The 24,204-nt window shown below is 48.3% G+C and overlaps 1 protein-coding gene across 9 annotated transcripts in view; it reads right to left on the minus strand.

Moving 5' to 3' along the window:
* Window positions 1-2,985: 2,985 nt before the first annotated feature.
* The window catches only part of ACACA (acetyl-CoA carboxylase alpha), a 140,991-nt gene continuing 119,772 nt past the window's right edge, over window positions 2,986-24,204 (minus strand). For 8 of the 9 annotated variants that reach the window (XM_041126817.1, XM_041126820.1, XM_030028210.1 and 5 more), the window contains 6 exons: window positions 23,459-23,636; window positions 21,517-21,629; window positions 11,490-11,644; window positions 10,566-10,736; window positions 6,947-7,083; window positions 2,986-5,620 (listed from right to left, as the gene is read on the minus strand). In XM_041126817.1, coding sequence (XP_040982751.1) covers window positions 5,494-5,620; window positions 6,947-7,083; window positions 10,566-10,736; window positions 11,490-11,644; window positions 21,517-21,629; window positions 23,459-23,636 — 881 coding nt within the window. In that variant the 3' untranslated portion in view covers window positions 2,986-5,493. Of the gene's footprint in view, window positions 5,621-6,946; window positions 7,084-10,565; window positions 10,737-11,489; window positions 11,645-21,516; window positions 21,716-23,458; window positions 23,637-24,204 lie in introns of those variants that run through there. The other variant, XM_041126821.1, reaches the window with a different exon arrangement.

Consider the following 24,204-nt stretch of genomic DNA (forward strand, 5'->3'; position numbering starts at 1 on the left):
CCGCACGCCTCCCCAGCTGTTGTGGTCCTCTGGGTGTAAGCATCTTCCATGGCAAATCCTGGCAATGTCACCTCCTGTCCCCCCCCGTCCACCTGCACCCCACTAATTCCGGCTCCCCAGCAATGGGCAGAAACCCGTGTGTGACGGTGGCACCTTCCACCGCACCGTTGCTCTGTACCCGTACTTCTTTTCTCAGCAGCAGCAAAGCTGCGCGGTCTTCCGACATCATTAAAATCTTATGGCTTAATAACCACAATTCGGAAAGGCATCAAGGGGAGTAAATTAGCTGCTTCCAAAGTTTGTGTCGGTGGAATGGTTTCATGCTGCTTGCACTGTCAGCGCAAGCATTAAGGATGTTTAACAGAAAGCACCACGTCCCTACCCTACTTTGGGGTTTGCTGTGCTGGCAAGTTGTCTGGCCTCTCTTTGTGGCTGAGGCTGGGGGTGCTGATGGTACACGCCGCAGCTGTGCCACCCCTCTCCAGTTTGACTTCTGTGTCCTTTAAAGTTGTAGCACCAGGGCACTTGATTTTTTTTCTTTTTTTTTTTTTGAGAGCGCGAGCTGGATGTAATGTTAAAAGGGTAATATGAAACACTTTAAATGTGATAACTTCTCGTTCGTATTGTTTGAAGAGATAAGAGTCAAAGCCCTACTAAGCATGCTTTTGAATTTACTTATCAGTGTTTAAGCAGGCTTTTCTCCCTGCCATCCCCCCCCACCTGGGCAGTGTGATACACGGGGAGAACCTGGGCCGGCAGCGTCAGCTTATGAGGCCCCCGTTTCATCTGCTGACCTTGCTGGTAAGGGCAGCGCTTTATTCCTGGCATGAAAACGGTCCCTCGCCTGGATTTAAATACGCTGCAGGAGAAAAGTGCAGCCCCTGTAATCCCCGAGTAACAACCCATCAGAGCCACCGCCCGGAGAGGCTCCGGCGGCGACGTGCCCGTGTCCGGCAGCGGGGCAGCCGGCGGCTCCGTCCTCGCACGCCGCCGCGGTGGTGGGCACCTTGCACGGCTCCGGACACCGGCAGCCCCCAGCGCGCCCGAAGGACGGTCGCTCGGCCGGGGAGGGGGCTACGTGTGCGCCGGAGGAGGCTGGACTGTGCGTTATAGCCCGGCACCCCCGGTCTGGGCAAACTGGGGCAGGCGCTGCTGTCCCAGTTCCTGCCCCGTTCCCGCTGGGAGCGGGTGGCCCAGCGGCAGCCCCGGCAGGTTCCGAGCGGTTGCGTCTGATCTTGCGGGGCTGCGGCGTGGTCAGAAGCTTTGAGCGCTGGTTAATAAGGGCACAGATAACCAGGATGATTTCCGCTAAGTTTTCCTAATGCTGCCAATTAACAGCAAGTGAGATATTTTCCCCCCCCAATAGAATATTAATTCTTTATCAATTCATGATACAGCTGCTAATTAGTACCTACACAAATGGGCATTAGACCTTTGCAAAACATTGCACAGCAACTAGAAGGTGTATTGGGGAATTATGTGTGCGATGGGGGGGACAGAGGGGTTGTGTTAATCCCCCCCCCAAACCCAACAGCAAAGAATTTCAACTTTCAGACAAACAACTTCATTTACAAGTGTGTCTCTAATTAGCTGCAGAATTAGTAAAGCAGAGTTTTCCCCCCATAGATCGGCCAAACCCCTGAGGGAGGCTGTGGAATAGAGAGAATCGCATTTCCAATTATTTTGTTGAATTGCTAATTTAGTTATTGTGCCTGGCGTAATTGTGATGGGTATTGGGTGTGCAATTCAATTTGTTTTAAATATTTGTGGGAAGGCTGATCAGTAATGGAGCTGACCTATTTCATGGCCCAAATTGAGAGAAGAGACTAAAACAAAAAACAGCTACAAAGCCACAGTTTGTCTCAGTTTTTATTTTGATGTCTCTCATCCCTCTTAAGACTGTTGATGCAACAAAAGGTTTACATTAAAAGATGATGGCACTTTGATCTTGGGCTTTTGAGAGCTTACAGCTTTGGTACTTCTTTTCTTGGCATTTTAATATGTAGATATTTTAGGCTAAAGAGTTTTAAATGTGTTTCTGGAGTTCAGTAGGGTCTGCTCCCCTCACCACCCCCCCAATTTTTAACTATCAGGATTCTGGTTTGAGAAATGCATGAAAAATTAACTGCTGGGGTTGTGTTTGCTAACGTGGTCCCATTTAACATGTCACATTAATACCCACCTTTAATGTGGGGAACTTCTGAAAGGTGTTTGTGTTCACCGAGCTGCCGGGTTGGCAGGGGACACCCTTCAACCAAAGGTCCTGGCGGTTCCTTTCCAGTGGGCTCCTGCTGAGCGGGTCCCTGCCTGCGGGGGCTAGGCTTTTCCTTTCTGGTTTTTTTTTGTTGTTTTTTTTTTTTTTTTTTTCTGGCACTGTATTGTTAAAGACAAATCTGTGGAGGAGGAACAGGACCTGCTAATGGCTCGCTGGGATGGCGGCTCTGGACTGGGAGTTATGGCCGGAGCGCTGGGCAAAGACCAGAGCCCGCGGTGGGACGAGGAGCTGGTCCGTCTGCCCTGGCACCCGCGGCTCCAGCACGGCTCAGCGCCGGCCGGCCAGCTCCTGCTGCTGAGGATGCGAAGGGGACACGGTGAAGCTTGGAGAAAGGTAAATACTCGTGCCTGATTTGTGTGAGTACTGCTTTTCTCTGGCTGGCTGAGGTGTCAGGACGGGCTTTGGCCCGTGGGGTCGCATCTCAAAAGGTTTATTTCAAACATCCGCAGAGTCTGACCACGGGTAGGAACAAGAGCAGCAACAGGGGCCTGGCGAGAGGCAATGTTCTGTGGTGAGCCCGAGACGCTCAGGCGAGGGGCACGGCCGAGACCACAAGGTACTTCGGCTCCATCCTCCCGGCATCGGCAGCCACCAGACCTCGTTTGAGAGGTGCCGCAGAGAACTCCTTGTTCTTGCCTTAAGGAAAAGCAGAGCTCCCCGAGGGGTGCTCGGGACGAGGGGTGACAGATTTCCACTCCCGGCAACAGAGATGTAATTCATTCTTTTTATTAAAAGAAATTGAGGTAAGTGAAATACTTCAGCACCAGCGAGAACCGTATGTACCGAGGGTGGTTTCCCCGCCACCCCTGCCCCGCTGGGTAACCGACCCACACGCCTGCGGCACCGGCACCGCGGCCACAGCCGGGGCTGGGGGAGAACGGCCAGGACGTCGGCCGGTGACGCTGCGGTGACCCGGACCTCCACGGGGGCTCCCAGGGCTAGTGCTGGAATTTGACTTCGGACCAGCTCCGATGTTACCTAACGGCTGGTTTTTTGGAGCTACTTTACCCCCAAATTAAGTGGAGCCTGACGCAGTGCCTGTAACACTGAAACACAGGGGTCTGCTCTTGCCCAGCAGGCAAGAGACTTTGGGCAGCGATGGCTCCCACCCCAAGCGGAAGGAACGGAGCAGTGGGCACCAGGACACTTCCCGTAACACCTGCAGACATCCTGGATAAGGGACTGACTTGTGACACTACCACGTAGGAAATCCCGCTGACAGCGGAGGAGGAGCCCAACGAGTCGCCCGCGCCGTGATGCCCCCCAAGCGGTCCTGCCTGGCTGAGACATTCTCTGTCTGTCCTGTGTGTCCTGCTGCAGCCCGCCTTGGCGTAAGTAAAAGCATCTTTGGGGGTTGTTCAGGGGGCTCTAGTGGGATTTCAAATCAAATTAGGGTTCTTAACTATTAAGAAAAAGCTAGTCCTTCAGACGACACAGCTCCGCTGGCCACGGGGCAGGGCTGCACTGCTGCTGCTTGTCCCCCCAGGGAGGAGAGCAGAGACCCTGGTGCTGAACCTCAATTTTACAGGAGCCCTGGCACCACACGCACCCAGGGGCTGCACTGCACTTCAGAAGGAAACAGTACAGGTACGAGGCACTGGCATCATCATTAATTAATTCTCTCATAAAAACATCCCTTCTGGTTCATGCTATACTAAAAGCAGAGCTGTAAAATCTGAAATACTTTTAAGACAATCATTGGTGTAAGCTCTCCAGTACTACTTAGACCAAGTTCCATAACAGCATGCTAAGTATTAGGGGTTGACCGTGCTTCCCTCCAGAGTTCCAACTTCTCTGATCTTTTATTATGGTCAGGAGCCACATGAAAAAAAAACAGTGTGGAAATAAGCCAAGGACCGGGGCTGGGGTCAGCCTGCGGTGATCTGCGCTGCCGCCACACCTCTGACCTGGGCAGCCTGGCTCAGTGCCGGTGCTGCACTTACCTGCCATAGAGACGACTATTCCCAACCAGCTGCAGAGAGTGACCATTGGAACGGAATTACCAAGAATAACTTTTCTTATATTTCCATCTTCCCACGTGTATAATGGCGGTCCCTTCCCCAGCCGCGCAACAGGACCAGCCAAGCGCAGGCAGCTCCGCTCGAGCCAGCTCCAGGGCAGAGGTGGCCAATGGAGAAAAACTTTGCTCAGATGCATTAGACCGAGATTTCCTTTTGCAGTTCTAACCACGTTGGTGTATTTGACTCTGTCCTTTCCCCTCCTTTACCCTGGCAGGCTGTAACTGCTTTCTGCTTCAGTTACCTACCCGTATGAAAGGGATTAGCACTTACATGAAGTATATGCAACACTGGGACTGCCAACGTCTGTTATCCCTCAAAATAAGTAGGGAAGGAAGAGCAGAAATGGCTGAGCAGCTGGGTTTTGGTCTCCTCTTTTACCTCCTCCTAAAGGGCCTTTTCACACAGTTTACTGACCTGTTCTAAAGGAACTGGGCACAAAGGCAAAGTGAGCGGGGACTTAGCCTCCAAAATCCTTCCCCACAGCCTGCCTGGGGCATGGGGACAGCCCTGACCACACCGGCTTAAATGCTGTTTTTCCTCTACTACTAAGTAACAAGACAGACATTGGAAATACAAATCACTACTGGCTGACAGAGACAAGAGGGTTAACTCGGTGGTGGGCTCCACTCACCCGCAGGACGCCAGGCGGGAGGATCTTGGGCTCCCACCCGCTCCTGGGAGGCAGAGCCCATCCTCGGCTACAGCAACGCTCTCGCAGGGGGTAACATTGGCACTTGTCAGCACAAAGCTGCCGCTACTAGGCGGGATGTGAAAAGAGAAGCAGGCAGGGGCACAGGGGTGTAATTTAAACGAGCCCCTGCTTTGCTATGCCAAGACCTCATGGTACCGGAGCACCCTTCATTGCCTGGCTGTAGCGCTTTTGGGTAGCAGCCGAACAGCGAACTGATGCATTGGTCCAGTCACGCTTTGTTAAATAAATAAGGTACAGTTAGACAGCTGTAACTCAATTCCGCAGGCGCTTGTGTTTATACATTTTCCTCATGTCTCTGGCCAAAGAACACACTTCCTCTGGTCAGTCTGATTTGAAAAAATAAAAATGTCACTCTTCCAGCGTTTCCCTGAGCCTCCCCGTCTCGGTACAGTGGTCACAGTCGAGCAGACAAAGGGCAATTCTGAGCTTTTTTTTTTTTCCCCTCCACTGTACCGGGCAGGGGGGAGTGTGGGAAATCGATGCTCTTACGTTGAAGAAGGCGAGTCCATTGTGGAGAGGATCCGCACGATCTCGGCTCGCTGGGTGGGTGATATATGCTGGGTCATGTGCACTATCGAATCCATGGCAACCTCCGGATTGGCCTGGACCAGGCTGGAAAGAGGCGAGAGTTAAGTGACGGCAGCCCTGGCACTCACACCAGAGCGCGTCCAACAGCTCCCCGCCAGGCTCGGTGGGGAGGACTGAAATATGGGGTCTCTAAGAGAGACTGGACGAGGCAGCAGGCACTTGTGTGAGCTGACTGCGAGCAGCGCAAGAGCTGTGCTCGCTTGGAGGTCCTTCGTGCCACTTAATTTGCTGGTGGCAGACCTGCTCAGACATGCACGGAGGCTGAAAGCCTGAGAGGCCGGACCGTGTGGACCCAGGGAGGCCAGGAGCTCTGGAGCGTGCCCTGATCCCACCAGCAGCACCTTCAGAGACTGCCGAGAGCACCCGCATCTCCCCCTCCCAGATGACGCAGAGCCCCGTCTGCTGTAGCACGGATGGAGAAACTGGTGGAAATGACGGGAAGAGATGCCCTACGGAGTTAGACATGGAAAGAACAGGAGCTTCACTCCGCAGTTCGGTGCCCTCCCCCAGCTCTCTCAGAGGCAAAGCTGCTTTAAGAGACCTCCAGTGTAAGACATAAAAATTATCAAAATTAGATCTGTTCAAGTCTAGCAAAGCGTTTGGCTCACGAGGCTTAACTGGCTCTGCTGGATGAATGTCTGTGCGAATGCGCACAATAACTCTTACAAGCAGGAGGAACAGATACTCTACCAATGTGAGGGTTTATTTGGTGTAGTTTGAAACGGCAATTGAAGGGAACTGGACATGTTATGACATTGAGCACAGAAGAAACTAGGTAGCTTGCCTGGAAAGTCTGGGGCTAGAAAAAATAAAGAGAAGGAAGCTGTAAGGCTATTCTGGCCATGTGTGGTCAACACACTGCTTTGACAGCAGTAGCCCAGCTCAGAGATTTGCTTTCTCTCCTTGCCTCACATGGTATGCAGCCCTCTAAAATAATTTTCCATTATCTGCCTCAAATGGAGAAAAGACACATTAGCAGTGAAATTTCTGTGCCCTGGCTCTTCACAGCTCCTGTTTCAGTAAAGGGCAGGCATGGCCAGGGAGGTTTAGATACTGCTGGATTAGATCTCTGCTCTGCTGCTTTCTGATTTTGCTCAAGGCACCTGCATGTACAGTAGCACTACAGCCTGTGCAGGAGGAAGAGGAGAGTAGACTTTGTACAAATCCCTCTGTTGCACAGTAGGTCCACATTTGCCCCTGTGTTTGCATTTCCAAAGGAAACTGCATTTCCACATACTCCTTATATATTTGCCATTTTCCTCAGCTGGGGAAGCGCACATGGCCGAGATCAGAAGCTGAACTTTTTAAAATCCCTGTTCTGCAGGGGCAGAGTGTGTGTAGTTTGCTTACCTCCGTATCTGTTTGAGGATGTAGTCCCTCGAGATGTATTTGATGTTTTCATCCACAACTGAGCGAACGCCTTCTTCTTCCGTCAGCTGTTTTTCCAGCCACTCCACCAGGTCCTTATTACTGTCCCATAAGTATGCCTGTGAACAAACCACACGTGTCACCTGGTGTCCCAGTGCTGTGCCACCACCGCTGCTAGCACGCTCCCGCTCCCCACGCACCATTCCCAAAATTTAACTCACGATTATTGGCAGCCGTGGGTAAAACATTTGGCTGGCAGCCGCCTCTGGTTTTCCCAGTGTGCGTGGCTTTTATAAACACAACTAACAATTAGCAGAAGTCAAAAGATGATATATTACTTTTGCATCTCCTTCCATAAACGTGACTAAAGGGGAACCACGGAAGCAGCAGTGCTGCCAGTGGCTGCAGCTGAACTAGCTGCATCAGCCCCAGAAGCTGTCCCAGCTAAAATCCCAGCTTCCTTCTGTGATCAGATGCCCAACTTCTGGTAAAATACGACTGACCCTGAGGTGAGGGCAGGGGCGGTCAGAGACGCGGCTGATCTGGGGCTTCTCCCAGTACTAAGCTGTCACGGGACCCACGAGTCCCCATCACCTAAAGACTGACCTGGTGTTAGTGTCCCCCAACAATCATGGGATCCCCGATCCAGCCCAGAAACCGAACAGCCCCTTCAGCAGGTGTGAGCACTGCAGAGGAGGTCGGGATGCCCACATCCCTGAAAAGCCTTGGCAACAAACCCCTTCTTTTTTTCTTTTGCAAGATCATTTCACCTGATATTTGCTAGGTAGTTGACTACATAATAATTCAGGAGTGTGTTAGACGCCTAATAGCCTTCTCGCTCCTCTCTTCTCCTCTCATTTTCTTTACAAATCATTTAAGAATCGTTTTGTTAATGGTTTCCGGAAAAGCAAGTACCACCATTAGCACTCATTCATATTTATGTCATTTTATTTGGGTAATTAAACACAAAGCTCGTCATTTAAAGGTGCACTATCCTTCTCTGTTATCACTAACGAAGTCAAAGTCAGAATGACAATGAGCTCGGTGCAGTAATGCACCGTGGGGCCAAGCGGGCACCCTCCCAGCATGGGCGCAGACCCCGGGGAGCTGCAGGGAGCAGAGCAACCACTGCTCCAACCAGGAACCTTAAACACCTTTGATCCTCCTGCTGCCTCTGCGGCCTGACCGGGAGCAGGGTGATTTCAGGGGCTGGCGGGGGAGCGGGAGGCAGAAGCACACGATGGATGTTTGCACCCGAAGGCGAAGCTTCGGTGCCGGGGGGGCAGCATGTTTGCAAAGGCCCTGGAAACCCTTGGAGCCATAGCAGTGAAGCCAGCAGAATGCTTCTCCTACCAGGACTCTGCTTCACTGCATGCAACGCGTTCCTCCAGCCGGCCACGCCGTCTGAAGCATCGTCTCACCTCTCCTGCTCTCCCGACAGAGCGATGCCTGCACCTCGGCAGCCGCCAGCCCATTACAAGCCTTCACAAAGCTGATTTTCCACCATCCTTGCCAATACCAGAGAGGAGCTCAAAGGCAGCACTCACACTGATGAATCATAGAATCATTTAGGTTGGAAAAGACCTTCAAGATCATCGAGTCCAACCGTCAACCATGCCCACTAAACCGTGTCCTGAAGTACCCCGTCCACGAGCCTCCACACTGCTCACCCTTTGTTTATATATTTAATTATCCAAGAAATTGCTTCCCTCTTCCCTGGGACTCTCACGAGCAGCACACCTTCCCCATGTTGATGAAGGTGTTGCTACACCCATGGGTGAGAGCCGGCACTGCTGTGAGGAAGCCCGAAGTGCAGACCCTATTCCAGCCCCCAGCGTTCGTCCTGCCTGTGCACTTTAATAAGAAACTGGGATTTTTTTTTTTCTTTATGTATATGATTGTCTTAAATCAGTGATGTCATTTCAACCTCAAGATTTTGCTTATTTCATTGTTTTTTCTTATTATTATTTTAAACTCGTTAGGTTTTGCTCCTTGCTTCTGCCCCTAGACATGACAGAAATGCTCCCTGCATACAAAGTAGGGCACTTAGGAAGATTTCAGGGAAGGGAAAAAAAAAACCCCAAGAAGCTGCCTTACGGTTGCAGACCTGCGTAAAGCTAGATTTACCCAAGAATCCCAAAGCTTTTAGTTTAGGAGAATATTTAATACTCTTATTAATCATTTTTAATCCGTTTGCTTTTAATTAAGAAACAGCATGATGCTTTCCTATCAACATATGCCAGGGAGCAGATTAATTGTGGCTTAAGATAACTCTCCTTGATTGGTGTAATGTATTAGCTAACGAGATGCCCGCTTTTAAAGACGCTCAGACACTACCTTGGAAAGCCTGCTGCCCTCCAGAGAACACTTTCCCCCCTTTTCTGGAACCCCTGAGTGTTTGTGACTTTAAAAATAAAATAAAATAAAATAAAATAAAATAAAATAAAATAAACCCTCAGATTGGAGGACTGTGACAAAAACAACCTAAGAGCATGTCCGGAGACTGCTCTTCAGAGATTGCCAGCTTCCCAGTTTGAGCACAATTAAAAAAGAAATCCTCAACACAGCTATGAGATGAGGACTGCGGATGATGCCAAGGCGACCCCCAACCCCAAGCCCCTGCCAGTTAGATCTTACAGCTGATCCGTGTCCCTGCCTTTGATGGTATGCCGCTCCGACTGGCGTTAAACCAGGGGATGTGGAACAACCCCAGGGGACGTGGGACACTTGGTGGAAGAACAGCAGGGGCTCCCCTGGGCTGAGACGTGGCAATGGTGATGGACCGCCAGGCACCGTGATCTGTCCCCACCATCTCTAAGCTCCTGGCCTGGGGAAAGGGAAGGAAGGCGAGGGCATCCCAGGGGAAAGGTGGACAGTATGGCCAAGGTCGGCTCTGCAAGCAGCAGGACAGGCGGGTAAGATAGGCTGGCTCTATGTCGGCCAGACAAAACATCTGGATACAAGCGGTGAATCTCCACACCCTTCTCAGTGTCAGTGGGATAGAGCAGGATTGAGGATATTATTCAGTAAGAAAGAATAATTAAAAATAAAATAAAACCCCTGCTTTCACATCACAGAGGATCCCAAGGGTACGCAGGGAGCGGTCTGCACAGCTAGGACAGCTCCTCCATAACAGCCTCTGTAACTGCGAGCAGCTCCGCAGTGCTATTTTAGGGATGCTGTGCACAGAAGCAAGGAGATGGAGATATTCAGGGCTGGTATATAGAGCATGTGTTGTGACTCTTGGGACTTCTGCTGCCAGTTCTGCCAGGCAGCAGCACCTCTGCGCAGCCTTCTTCCCACACGCTGCCCTGCCTCGCTCTGCTGAGCGAGCTGTTCATCTTTGTAAGATGCTCAGATTTTCGTATCAATGGTCCTACGTGCTTGGGAAAAACCTATTTTGCTTTTCTAGCCTGCTATAAAAAGTGTCCCCATAAAACAATTCATGACTTGGAACATTACCCAGAAGTTTTCTTTCATCACCTAAAACGTTTGTGGACATTACAATCGAAAACCAGAGATCAAACTCCACCTCGGAGAACTCCACTGAACTTAAGCCCAGGAAAGACTAATGCCTTGGTGAAACTGCTTTTCCATTTACCTTCACTGTCCCTTCAACTTCCACAAACCAGCGTCTCAGCATAGCCTGGATCTGCCCATCAGTCAGCTCAGGATTGGCATCATGGATCTTCTTTTTTACCACATCCTCTAGAAGAAGACGTCTTAATCTCCAGTAGAAGAAGGTACGGGAAGTTTTCCAGTCTAGAGTGTCCTGCCCAAGACATAAGTGGAGAAGGACAAATGAGTGAGGGACAACATTTCCATGGAGAAATATATATGCCTTACTCCCAATGGCAAAAAAAGGCTTGCGCTCATGATATACTTAGTTATACCGCTTGCACAAGAGAAATACAAAGACTCCCACGGCTGAGCTTTGAAGACTTCCACCCTGTCATACCATTCAGTCACCAGAAGCTCCATCCAGCCTCTTTCATCTACCAGAAGTCTGCTCCCTTCTGCAAAAAGAGACAGAGCTTCCCGGGTGAGCAGCGCTGCCCAAGACACTCACATCCAAGGGGAGAGGGAACTAGGAAAATCTAATCACCCAGGGTTGTAATCCTGACACGAGAGCTGGCCTTCAGCTGTGCCATCACAGCCCTTCCCATCACTGAGGGTCCCCACGGGTACAGGCTCACCACCTTCCCTGCCCTCCCTTTCTGCCAGGGCAGGCTGCAGCGTCCTCTGTGGGGTTTTTGATGTGGTCGCTAACGAGCTACCAGTGAAGCCCAGAAAATGTGGGGTCTCAAATGGACACGGATCAGGTAAAGGTGCTAGAAAACATGATGTACTTGTGTTCTGGGACCAGAAAACAGCTGGCGGGTGGAGAGGGTTTGCTCCTGTGGCAAGAGTCATTGGGGCAGAGGTTTATTTGCAGGCCCACAGGCTGCCTCCAGACTGGAGACTGCCATTTCCCATGTGTCAAACCCTCCAACGATGTCCCCAAGGGAAGCTCCGTGATACTCACAGTTATGACACCCTTCTCTTGCATCCGGCCGGGTGTGTCGTGCAAGTCAGCAAACTGCATGGCTACCTCGTGGTAAATGGGAATCAGGAATTCCTCCCGCTCCTTTAGCTTGGTCTCCAGCTCTTTTCGGTCAGCAGGGCTCAGCTCAGGGGTACCTGCAACCAGGCACAGCCACACGTCAGAGACCTTTGACAGGTTAAAGCAGAGGGGTGTAAAAAGGACTGCTGCACGGAGGAAAGGCAAGCAGCTCTGGACAGTTCAGAGGGGGAGAATGGAGGTTTCTTCTTTTCCTGCGTACAGGTGAAACCCAGACTACATTTGGCCAGGACAAACACCAGACCACCAGCTTCCAGCAACGCCAAGCAGAGTCTTGAGTCAAATCTAAGTGTTCCAGCCCAGATTTCCTGCCACCGATATTCAGGCGAGAGCTTCAAAGGAGTTTTCACCATGGAAACTCTATTCCATTTAAATGCCAATGAGCTGAGCCATCAATTAAGTGACATTTACTGGACTTACTCCTAAAAAAGAATAATGTCCCAACACGCAGTTCATTTAGCAAGAAACACGGACAATGTAAAACCACCTACACAATTTCAAGTTTTCCTGCAGGCTGGTTCCTACCAGTAGCTGTTAGAGCCACTGCCTCATTAAGGAAAACACAAGTTACGCTAGAGATGCCAAAACCACTCACATTCAGTTTACCAGGGATTGGCACACAATAGTCTCAATCACAGACTAACACGATGGACAAGAATAAAACTGTGTCAAGAAGATAATGTCCTCTGGAGTTCATAATTTTTAATTTATTTTAAATCATTCAGCTCAGCTAAAATTAACTTTGATTAAAACAAAAACATGCATTAAACAGTTTCCGATTAATTTTGGAATCACCTGACCCGGACTAAGTCAGGCAAAGGGAAACACATCATGCTGTGGAGGCACATCACAGCTCCTGCCGCTTCCCACAGCCTAACAAGGTGCTCCTTCCCACAGCTGCCCCTTTATCAAACCAAGAATGTAAATCCCCTCTTCTCCCTGTAACAGGCCACAGGGAGCATAACCATAAGAGCAATTCTTCGCTGAACCTGCAGTGATTTACACCAGGTCAAAGCTGGCCCAGGAGTAGGTTGATGCTTCTCCTACACTGCCTCACCAACACACGTGCAAGAGGTCCTTGTGCAGAGGCAGAGTATTTAGAGCCAATCTTAGTTCAATTTAAGCAAAGATTGCAATCTGAGTCAAATTATATGGTACTGGATACTCTGCTGAATTGTGCCATTTTTTAACCTCCCACCCACACCAGAAGCTCTGGTTGCAGGTTCACGGCCTCAGACACAGCTGCCTCCCATCCCACCTCCCCTTTTAAAGCCAAGGTCGCTGGCAATCTGAAGCCGGGTCATGGACAAGTCTTGCTCCAAGCACTGGTGGGATGTAACATTCAACTGTCCTACGGCACCTTCCATTCAAATGTTAATATAACCGCCCATGTGCCTGGGAGACATGCAAGCATGACTGTGCCTTCAGTGTACGGAACTGAGATATAAAACAAAGAGGTGTCCTACCCAGTAGCACAAGAAGTCAACGGGAGAACCTGGAACAAAAGCTGATGCCGTGATTCAGCCGGAGGACAATGTTCCTGTCCTAGTTATCTTGTAGCCCAAGTACCACGACTGCATTTTGTGGTGTGTGACCACCACCGAGCTTTTTTTTTTTTTTTAATCTTTATCGTTGGAGAAGGATTGTCAATGGGATTAAATGCAACATCTACCATTACATCTACACTTATTGTTAAACTGCCACACTTCCAGGCTGGGTGACGTGGAAGGCAATCGCTGGGGAGAGGCAGGAGGGCAGCTGAGCAATGGGGGTCCTCAGCAGCTCCACGGCCACTGTCCGGTCTGACGACAGCTGGCTCTGGAATCGCAGCGAGAAGCCAGAGCAATCCAAGTCCCACCCAGCAAGACCACATTAAATTAGGGGGCAGAAGCTTTACAAAAACCCCAACAACAAGGAAGACTTTCACACAGTGCAAAATCAAATGGTGGAACTCACTGCCATCAGAGGTCCTGGGTGCCAAAAGTACAAATGGGCTCACAGAAAGCGATCAGACAAATTCATGCAAGGGAAGTTCATCACAGGCTTCTAAGCATGAAGATCAGATATTGATCTGTTCTCAGGAAGCCTCTAAACCACAGGACTGCTGGAAGCTGAGACAGCATCCTGGGGAAAGCATCACGCTGCATTTACACAATGCTCCTACTCTTTCTGTGAGCATCCATGGCTGACCTCCCGCAGACACGATGATCCAGGGCTGCCAGACCGAAGGGCTGAGCACCCCAGCGGCTCTCCCCAGTGGGTGCAGCACCACAGCAGCTCATGCACAGCGCCGCGACACCGGGGCTTTGGCTCAGACCCACCTTTAGGGGCCCACTGCATCCTGGCCCTGTTCTTATCTACTTTGCACTACCTATGTTTTCATTTCCTTCCAGAGTTTCTCTTCCAAGTCAGAACGGGTTTGAACACACACACACACACAGGCACACTTCCAAGCCACAGGCCAGCCATACAATGATTCTTTCTAGGGAAGGAATGTTTTTATATGCCTAACAATATAAATGTTACCTAACCTTTCAAATGCTAGTAAGAAGGTTTTAATTAAGAGAAGCTACTCTTATAACCTTCAGAATAAAAAATTATATATATTTATCCATGTTAAATTCACAGGCTCCTACACCTCCCCGTTTTAAATGGCAATGCATGCACTTAAGCCAGTAACGCTCATGTATTCTGGCCTATCTGCCACACTCACGGTGTACAGTCAAACCAGCCAGGCCCAGTAATGATTTAGGTGAGATTAACAAATATGTCAATGTCTATTTTCTGCTTAATTTAAAAGCAGCGTCTATAAAGATTTTTGACTTCTGAACCCTGTTCTCCTGGAAGAAAGAAGGTAACAATGAGGAGGGGGGATAAAGAGTGATTATCCCATCATCGATCGTTTGTCAGGAGCATTTCTTATTCACTGGACTATTGTAAAAAGCTAAGCTCTCGATCAATCCTGTAAGCCCCCTGTACAATTAAATATCTTGGAATGGTTTTCTTTCTTTCCTAGTCAGATCTTGAGGCCTCAGGGTTTTTCGGAAAGCTGGGGCTTTATTTATTTATTTCTCGGAAAAAGAAGTCTCCTTCCACAAATCTTATACTGGCAAGGAGAGGGGAGTTAAAATATGGGATTCCTTTGCTCTAAAGGTACTTGACAGTTAATGAAACTGTTAAAGTTTAAATCATAGGAACATTATAGACCTCTAGGTATGGATCGGCTACTAATCAATAGAGAAACAAAAGAAGCAGCACTCTGAAACGGCCACATTACAATGCAAACACAAAGTGTAGCGGGTTTTGGCATGCAGGTGGAGCACGCAGGTAAGACAAGACGACAATTTAAAAGGAAGAAAGAACATGTGTGACCTTCCTAACTTGGCAAGCAGCACAGGACACTTTCTAAGGCAGCACTCTTAAGTGCCATAAAATGTCACATTTATCTTGGATTGCAGTTTGCTCTGCAGTCTCCAAGTACACTTGTATCTATATATAGTGCTGGTATGATCACAGCCATTGGCATGATCGGAAGAGGCCAGGTAAATGTCTTAATTCTGCTCTCAACACCGTTGAAGCCCACCCACAGTGGTAAATGCACCAAGACCGCTTCGTTCTATGGTGTCTTTTCTTTTTGGGTTTTTTTTTTTTTGAACAATAGCAAAACTGCCTTAAACAAGTTGAAAAAATGCCCTGGGGAAGCAGTAACATTGGGGTACCAAAAAGATTAGAGAGTCTCTTCTGACGTCAAAAGAGCAGTGGCCAGGGTCTTGCCAAAGCCCTCTGCACAAACATACCCAGTTAAACCAACAAAACCTAGTTTAAAACCACACATAAGATGTATTTAATCGAAAATGTTCCCAAATGCTTCCTGGGGGAAGCTGGCAGCTCATGCCTCCCCCATCTCCCCGCCCTGGCCTGTGCCATCTCTCCGCGGGGTGACACCAGCTTCCCCATCCAGCTGCTACAGCCTGGCTTTTGGGGTTACAAACTCTTTTTTCCGTGGCCTACAGCCCCTAACGGGCCCCAAGACCTCAGGTAGGGGCTCTCAGTACCCCACTGGCACAGCACAATAAATGCCAAATACTACAGTTGCCAAAACAAGCCCTTCAACCACCCTGCAGAGAAGCACTTCCCAGCCACTGCAGCAGGGACATGCACGCACGCTTTACCGCCCGCGATCATGGAGGAAGGCAGGCTTCAGAGGAGTTGCCCTCCCCGTGCAGACAAATGGAAAAGCTGCCTCAATAAATCCACGCAGAGACCTCTCCTGTAAAGCGCTCTGATACTGAATATCAATTTATACTCCTCTCCAAAAGTTAAGGGAAAGCATCATGGCAGGGAAAGCACATCTAAACTATTTTGATTTGTGCCCCATTAAACAAAAAATCTCCTCTGAAGTAAGCGGCGTCTCCGAGCATCCCTCCGATGTATGTGCCTGGCAGAGGGAGCCATCGACAGCACCGTGTCCTGCAGTGACTGCAGCCTGCTGCGGTGGCAGGGCGCGGGCTGCCTTTAATAAAGTTCCTGCCAGATGGAAATGGCTCAGCAGGACCATGAATCACGGCTTCCCATAACATTTAGTAGCAAAGTGCTTTTTTTAAATATGACCAGTTTAACAGGTTAGACAAAATGACTTCAAGAAATGTTATTGTAGGTTCCCCCTGATTGCGGAGAGCCAGGCAGCTTCTGAATCAATTTGATGGTTTATGGTTTCTAAGCTGTTAAAATGTGGGATTTTCTCCCTCACCCTCGGCGCGCGGTCTCAGCATGGCCAAGCATTTACTTGTCCATCTTCTTGCCTCTTCCTCAAACATGCACTCAAAGACCTGGGCAAAGCCCAACATCAAGGTCTCTGACCCAACCGATCTGCGGAGACGGCTCTCACGCTTACTCTCAGGCTCTGCACGCAGAGAGTTGGGCAAAGCAGACGGCTTCGACCCAGGCTCCAGCCCATCACCCCCAGCCAGCGACACGGCAGAGGCACGAGCGGCTGGTGAGCGTGAGCCTGCTGCTTGTGGCCGTTCTTTTCAGCCAGGCGGTTAAATCTCACCGCAGCATGTGCTGGACAGGTCCTTAGGAAATGAACTCCGGAGAGGTACAGCAGTTACTCTGTGTCCAATGACGTAATTAAATGTCGATTTTAACATAATGGTTATGACTGCTCCATCTAATTTCCACACCTGCAACAATAATCCTCCTACCTGAATCTCACCATCTTTTCCTCTGCCTTTAACAAAGCTCTTGCCAGACAAAAATTCAGCAAAGGCAGCAAGAATGCCAACCGCATCCAGGCTGTCCAGACAACACATCTCCCACCCCAGCTGGAGGGAGCCGCTCCAGAGGGGAGAAGGAAGGTCACTCAGAGCCACTCACGTCCCTGGAGAGACAGGCATTTTTGGATTGTCGCTTGTTTCTGTAAATGAGACTGCTTGTAATTGCTTCACTAAATATTCAGTAGGATTTATGTTATAAAGGTGCACTATGAAATAGCAGTGAAGGTCACACATGCTCATGACACGGGCTTGAAATATCCTTGTACGGCTGCACCATGTGATGTGCCACTCTAGTCCTTTCCAACTTTTGCTCCTAAGGCCTCATATTGACATCAGAGCAAACGGGCAAATTGTGGCAGGTAGGTAATTCCAAAAAATTCCTATTTTGGGGGAAACATATACAGCCCTCCTGGGAGGATATTCAAGATGCCAATTGTCACGAAGGAGCTGACAGAAAGCAGTACTTGCTCTTCTAGACTCATGATTGTGAATTAAGAACAATTTAAATGCAGCAGCACTTGCATATAGAAGCAGTTACTGGAAATCACCATCGCCTAAAAAGACAAAGTTACAACCGCACTGAATGCATTTGTCCAAGACTTCATGAGAGATGGAATCACAACAGCAGCGTTTTTCTTAGTTGTTGCTCAAGAAAACAGCCGGCATTTTGATTAATTACAACACTGAACAAACCAACCGCCTCCCTCCCCGAAAAGAATTACTAGACTTTAAAGCTGCAATCTAACTTTCTAAGCCAAAGCTTGGAAGGAGACAGGTCACAGGATGGAAGTTTTCAGCCACTCAAAAACCAAGGCTGTGTCAGGGCTGTCCCCAGGTGACCAGCAAAGTCCTCACCAGGTAGTACAGTCGGGGCCAGGAGGGACCTGCGGGTTCAATTCTGGTACCACACCCCGGCACCCTTATTTTCAGAGAGAAACTGCTATGCTAAAGTGGAGTTATGGGTTCAATGCTTGAGTGTTCACTCATTATTTGGAAATTTAAGAAGAGTTTTGTACACTCTTTAGCCTAATAAAGTGCGAAGCAAGTCAGAAGCCAGCAGCACAGACTGAGTGGTAATATTACCTGTGGGAAGTTGAGGGCTGTCTACAGTATTGGAGTTTGTGCAGAAAACAACCACTGCCTCCCACTTCCCAAAGTGCTGCTGTACATGTGGAGCTGTATGCTCCCCACCCTCTTGGACCTTGTACAGTGTATACAGGCAAATGCAAAATGGGCGTATAATTTCACATAAAATTAAAGATGCATGCCAGCACACGGGCAACCATTTCGTAGGATCAGCTGAAGAGGATATTCCCACTATTATGACATATATCAGGTGATGAACAGATGCTTCCCTTTTACTATGAGATAAATACCTGATAGGAGAAATGTGAAAATGTAATATACAATCTCGTTCTAACTGGAGCCATTTTGCCATTCCTTTCATTCATATTCCACCAAATTTTTGCATACATTACACTGTGCACCTGACACATTACACGCCCAGAATCTGCATGACAAAGCTAATTTTTATTCCACTCATACATGTTTTACTCTAATTCTTAATAAATAAATAAAATAAAATTGAATCTCTGTATTTTTAACTACGGCCTGAGGCTTGCAGTCTGAATCGCTCCTACATTTCTAGGCAATCACCGTTCTCCTTGCACACCTACTCAGTGTGGAAACGTGCTCTTGGGCAGGATAAGGGCTATCCTTTCTTTCCTTGCCCTTTGCTCCGCACTGTTTGCTGGTTTGTAATAGCACAACTCTGAGTGACATTTTAATAAAACATGGGGCTAATAAACATTTCAGCAATAGTGCTGGAGAATTGATAATGAACAGATTTATGTCAAATTATTCAATATCTGCCAGCCTTCTCTGCTCTCACACTCCCCAATTGCAAGTCCAACCCCAGTGTCTCAAGACGCCTGGAATGAGACCAGCGTCGCCCTGCTTCCCCACCCCTCCGCAACAGGCACACGTTTGAGAGCATCTCCCTTTTCCCCGCTATTCAGCAGCTCCAGGGAGGGATGACAGCCATTCAGGGGTTAAAGAGAGGCAGTGAACCCCCAGCTAATGAGTAAGAATTCAGCAGGCAGTGTAAGATAAATGGAGCTTTCTCTGCTTCTGCTGGAGTCAGCATGAACTGCGGCCCTGCGGCTTGTTTGTGGCAAATGGAGTGCGCGAAATATCAAAGGGCAGTGATCCAGAAGAAGACCGACTTTGACAAATTTTAAATTGGCCAGAAAGAAAACCAGCAAAAAAAAAAAAATTATGCAATTCACTGTGTCCTGCAATCTTGGCTTTCCTGCTATGGTACGGAATTAGTGGCAAAACAACAGCAATGATCGCCCGATGTTGGGAGCAATTACGAGCCATCTAAGTGAGATGCTTATCAGTGACTGAAGCTTTTAGAGCTCTCTGTATGTACAGTTGTAAGTGACTTGCTCTTGTGTTGCAGTCATTTTAATTAAAGTGTATGGAGTTTGCTGGGAGTAATTACCCCGTAGAGGAAGAGGGGAAAAAAGCCCTGAACAGGCTCCTGCCTCCTCACATAGCGCAGCGTTGGATTTTTGAGGCTGTTGGCAGAAAACCGTATCCCCTCTTTCTCCCTGTATTTTTTTCCAGTGATGCTGGTGCAGGTCCCACCGGTGTGATTCAAGGGTGCTCGGCAGGCGTCCCGCACCCACCCCAGGGTGACGGACCCTCTGGAGGGGCCACCCAACAGTGACTAAACTGGCGTTGCTCTGCTCCCCCCCTTCTTCCACCACTTCAGGATTTGAACACTCCAGCAGCCCTCTTTGTCTGCAGCCAGCAACTCCGCTCCTGGGAAAGGATTCATCCAGCACTCGCCGCACAGAAGACACCGTTTCTTTGCAGAGGCAGTAGGTTGGTTTGTTCATCGGCACAGCCGGTGCTTTTTACGGCGGGGCGAAGGTAAATACTCTCAGAAACTGTGCTCCTGCCGTAGTGCCATTTATCTGCATGGACCTGAGCTGACTGCTCAGCATATTGCCTTCTCTAACCACACATCTGATTTCTCTGCCCTTGGAGACCTGCGCACCAGAGCGGCAGCTCTCCTGCATAGGACGTGGAGGTCCAACACCTGCAGGAGCCGCAGCTGTGAGCCCTGACTGCGTAAGGAACTCGACTGCAGCCTTTAAACTGTGAAGGGTGAAACACCTTAGGAGAGCATTTCTTGGGACCCTCTGCTGGGTCTCCACGATTTGGTGTAGTCACACTATCCGTTTGCTCCTGAAGGGACACTGTCAAGTCTAACATAGGCCAAAAGCAAGGTTTTCTGAAAAGAATCTCCTTGCCGGGACTACAAACATTAAAACTGTTTTTTTAATTCCAACAGACACAGGCAGACAGAACAACACATCCATCCATCCGGGTATCTGTGTCCACTCCCTCATGCAGTAACACATAATGTACATGAGCAAGACCTGAACTCAGATAAAACTGCTGCCTTGTGCTGGTCTGCAAAACTCAAACACCTGCTAACCGGCTTCTTGCCCAGAAAGCAATTGGCACAGTGAGAGAAAACAAAGAGAGTGTCAAAATACTATCATTAAAAAAAGAGAGAAAATGTCTTTGATGCTGTCAAAGACATCAGTAAGAACCTGGTTTTCAGCAGTCTGATGCTTAACACTCCCCACACCCTTTACAATTATTATTTGCTTCCCAAGGCATATCAGAATGGTTGTTTTGTACATAAATTGTTGCACTGCCATAAATTAAAAAAAGCCAAATAATAAAATGTAACTGCAGCAATAGCCACGATTTATCAGTCATTTGCAGAACACTTTTCCTCCTGAAGGATCCCAAAAGGCTTTATAAATTCAAACCATATCCATGTAGCATGCTTCCTCCACTACTGAAATGTAGTCAATTTTGGAGGTAAAAAGAGGCTCTGTGAGATTATACTCTTACAGTAAGAGCTAGTAAAGAACTCTTTAAAGAGTCTATTCCCCTGAGAGAGTACATATCTGATATTAAGTGCATTTTGCTGAACACTCTGTGTTTTGGGTTGTTGGGAGTACACCAAGCGCTGGGATCATTTGGAGCGAAAGGCACCATAATAATCCAACACACAGTGACGTGCTAGCCACTGAGCACTGCACATCACCCCGTATTTTACTGAGGAGGTGAACAATACTTTTTATTTTCTTGAAACTGAAGAGCAGACAGGTATCATTACTCAAAACTACCTCAGACACACAGTTATAGACCAGCAGCCCAAAATGTCTTTGACCAAATTCTTAGTTATGCCAAACGACACCAGCTTAAGTTTTGGCCCATGAGCTTTTAGTGAGCTAAGCAATTGCTGAGATGGAAACTAGACTCAACCATCTGTAGTAAGTGTCTGTTAAGACCCATTCAATAATAATAAAAAAAAAAAATCAGTTTGAAAAGACACTAGATTACACACACCCTAGGTACACTAAATGCACATGAATATCATCTCTCTCGCATGTACATACATGCAGCTTGTCTCATCTGGTTTTCTTCCCAAGTTAGATGACAGTAAATAAAAATTATCATGAATTTGATAAAATGCCTCAGTGCCCCTTTTTAAGGTCTATAAACACATTCATTAGCCACCAGCTGAACGGATCACTGCTCCGCCAGCCCCCGCGCAGACGTACCTAGCCGCTCTGCCAGGCGGATGTAGACCGGGTCCACTCGCCTCATCGTCTTCACCAGATCCTTCCTGCGGAATTTGATTTCTACCGTCCCCTCTGGTTCCAGGATTCCTCCTCTGATCAGTGACGGGAAAAGAGAAAAGAAAGGCACTTTCAGGTCATCAGACAAGGGGAAACACAAAATGGAATGGTTCAATGTTATCTAGAAAGTATGTAAAAAAGAGAAGAGAAGAGAAGGGGGGGGAGGGAGACAAAACAGAGAGAAAGAGAGAACAAGAAAGAAAGAATCTTAGCTATTATTTATCCAATGCCACAAATGCACACCAGGCTTCACAGAAACACGTCTATCCAACAGTATATAGTACAGCCTGGTACAAGCAATGCTCTTCAGCAGTCTCTTTTAAGCTGTGACCTGAAAGCTCTTTCAAAAGGTAGGTAAGCTTTATGAAACAAACCAATTAAAGAGCCATTTTCATTAGAGATCCTGCCCACTTCCCAGGTCAAAGACAGAGGAGCACGTGATTTGAAACTTGGGCTTGGTAAATAAAATCACTTCAGTCTTTAAGTGTGAGGGGGGAGTAATGTCTAGGAGGAAGGTCAGCACTGAGGGTTATGGAACAGCAACAGCAATGAGAATTATTACAAATGCGTAACGGTACTTAGGGACAGAATGACATATTTTGCAAAATAATCTCTTTGTTGGCTACTGGAGCTCAAGACCTCTGGAGTCCAACTACAGCTCTGCAAACCACACACAGTCCTTCCCGATGTCTTGCAAGGTGGGGAGCTGGCTTGAGATTTCCACAAGGTGAGCTCACACTGCCGGCATCCTAGAAAGGTATGGGGCAGAAGCAGCGCGAGGGAGTTGTTCCTGCACGCACCCCGAAAAACACTTGGTGGGGGAAGGAGTTTGTAGAAATCCTGCTCACACTGTGTCTGACTGTGAAGCAAACAGGCTCCACATTTCTAAGTAGAAAAAGAACAGCAAGAACTTCTATCTTCCAGGAGGCAAAGATTAGACAAAGTTTGCTCAAAGACACAGGAAATACTGAGGCCAACAGACCACAGGTCTCTCTGTCTTGCTTTTTTAGAACAGAGAGAGAGGCAAACGTGCCATCAGGAGCAAAATTCAGCTGGGAAGGGCAAGGGAAATGTGCATCTGGAAAGGGCATCTTCTCAACTCCTCCACACGTACGCTTTTTTTACTTCCCCTGGAGCAGCTGCCCAGGAATTTTGCCCTGCTGAGATGGTAGGAGTTGAGAGGACACCCTGATAGCACAATATTCATGCTGTCCTTCCACACACCTTCCTTCTACCTGCTACAGATAGCCCAGGTAGGGCTGGCTTTTTCCTTCAAATGATTCAGTATCTCTATATTTTATAGAGTCTTTAAATTATTTTTTAAAAACTGCTTCAAGAGTTTGCCTGTAGTTTTATATCCTGAACCACCAGTAACTAGAACTTCACTTACGCAAGTTGTATTTAATTAAAAAGGTGCAACTACCCAAGTGCCCATATGACAGATAGTACAACACTCAGGGATTTTAAAGTACACACTTATTTACACTTACTTAATTTGCAAAATTGTATACAAAGGCACTTGTTTCAAAGCACAAAGCAGTATGTGGCAACACCAGAACGGTAAGAAAATCCTAAGCACCAATACCTTGCTGTGCTTTGTGAATGTTAGTAATGAACCTTCCCAGAGGCTGGCTCTGAATGGCTGCAGAAATTACTCCCATCTAAGTCTGAGTCAGGAGACTATCCGAGTTGTCCTAGCCGTGATCACTACACAGCAAACTCCTCCAAGACACGAGTTATAACTAGAAAGTGGTCAGTCCCTTTCAGTAACAAACTGCCACACTCTTAACTGAGAGCTTCTCACTCAGCCAGGTAATTATACCTCAAACCAGGTGGTTACAGAGGGAGGAGAAAGGTGCCATACCTGCTTTCTCGGTCTGCATACATCTCCATATGACGAGGATTAATGGTAGGGTCGATCACAGCCCAGGATCCTCCTCTCAGCTCCGCTTGCGGTGGGATGTAAATAAGCACGGGTTGACGATACTCTCTCAGACCGTCCACAATGTAGGCACCAAACTTGAGCACTTGGTCATACATGTCTGCAGAAAAAGGACACAGCGCTTGAAGTCGCTGCATGTCAGTGCCTCAGCCCTGCCACGCTTGGTCAAGCTGGAAAAAAACCACAGCTATTCAGCTCTTCTAACCACCTCCTGCTACCATAATGCAAGCTCTGGCTGGCGTTATCTGGACCTGGACAAAACAGACTGAGAAAGGAGATGTTCCCACATCGGTCCTGCTCCCAGACACCGGACCCCACTCCGGAGACCTGGTCCAGTTACTTCCCACGTAACCACATCTATTCACGAAACATGGACCGCAGGGTCCTCAGTTCACACCTACACCACATGTCCTGGAGATAATCCATCCCTTACTTCCCAGCCAAGCAATGAGTATTACAGCAGTTCGGGAAGTGAGGCCAGGCATTTCTGTACTCAATAGGAGTGCAGCTGCCCAATTTCAGACTTACTAGCATGGACCTGTATCATGATTCATGTAACGTGCATGGCACACCTAACAGCAGCAGGCCTTTTACATATCTTTATAAAAATTAGTGTGTGCGGAGGACGTGAAACAGCATTCTTTTCTTCTTGCATTAAAATTTAAGGC

This window comes from Aquila chrysaetos, chromosome 10, assembly GCF_900496995.4.
Source record: "Aquila chrysaetos chrysaetos chromosome 10, bAquChr1.4, whole genome shotgun sequence".
NCBI lineage: Eukaryota > Metazoa > Chordata > Aves > Accipitriformes > Accipitridae > Aquila > Aquila chrysaetos.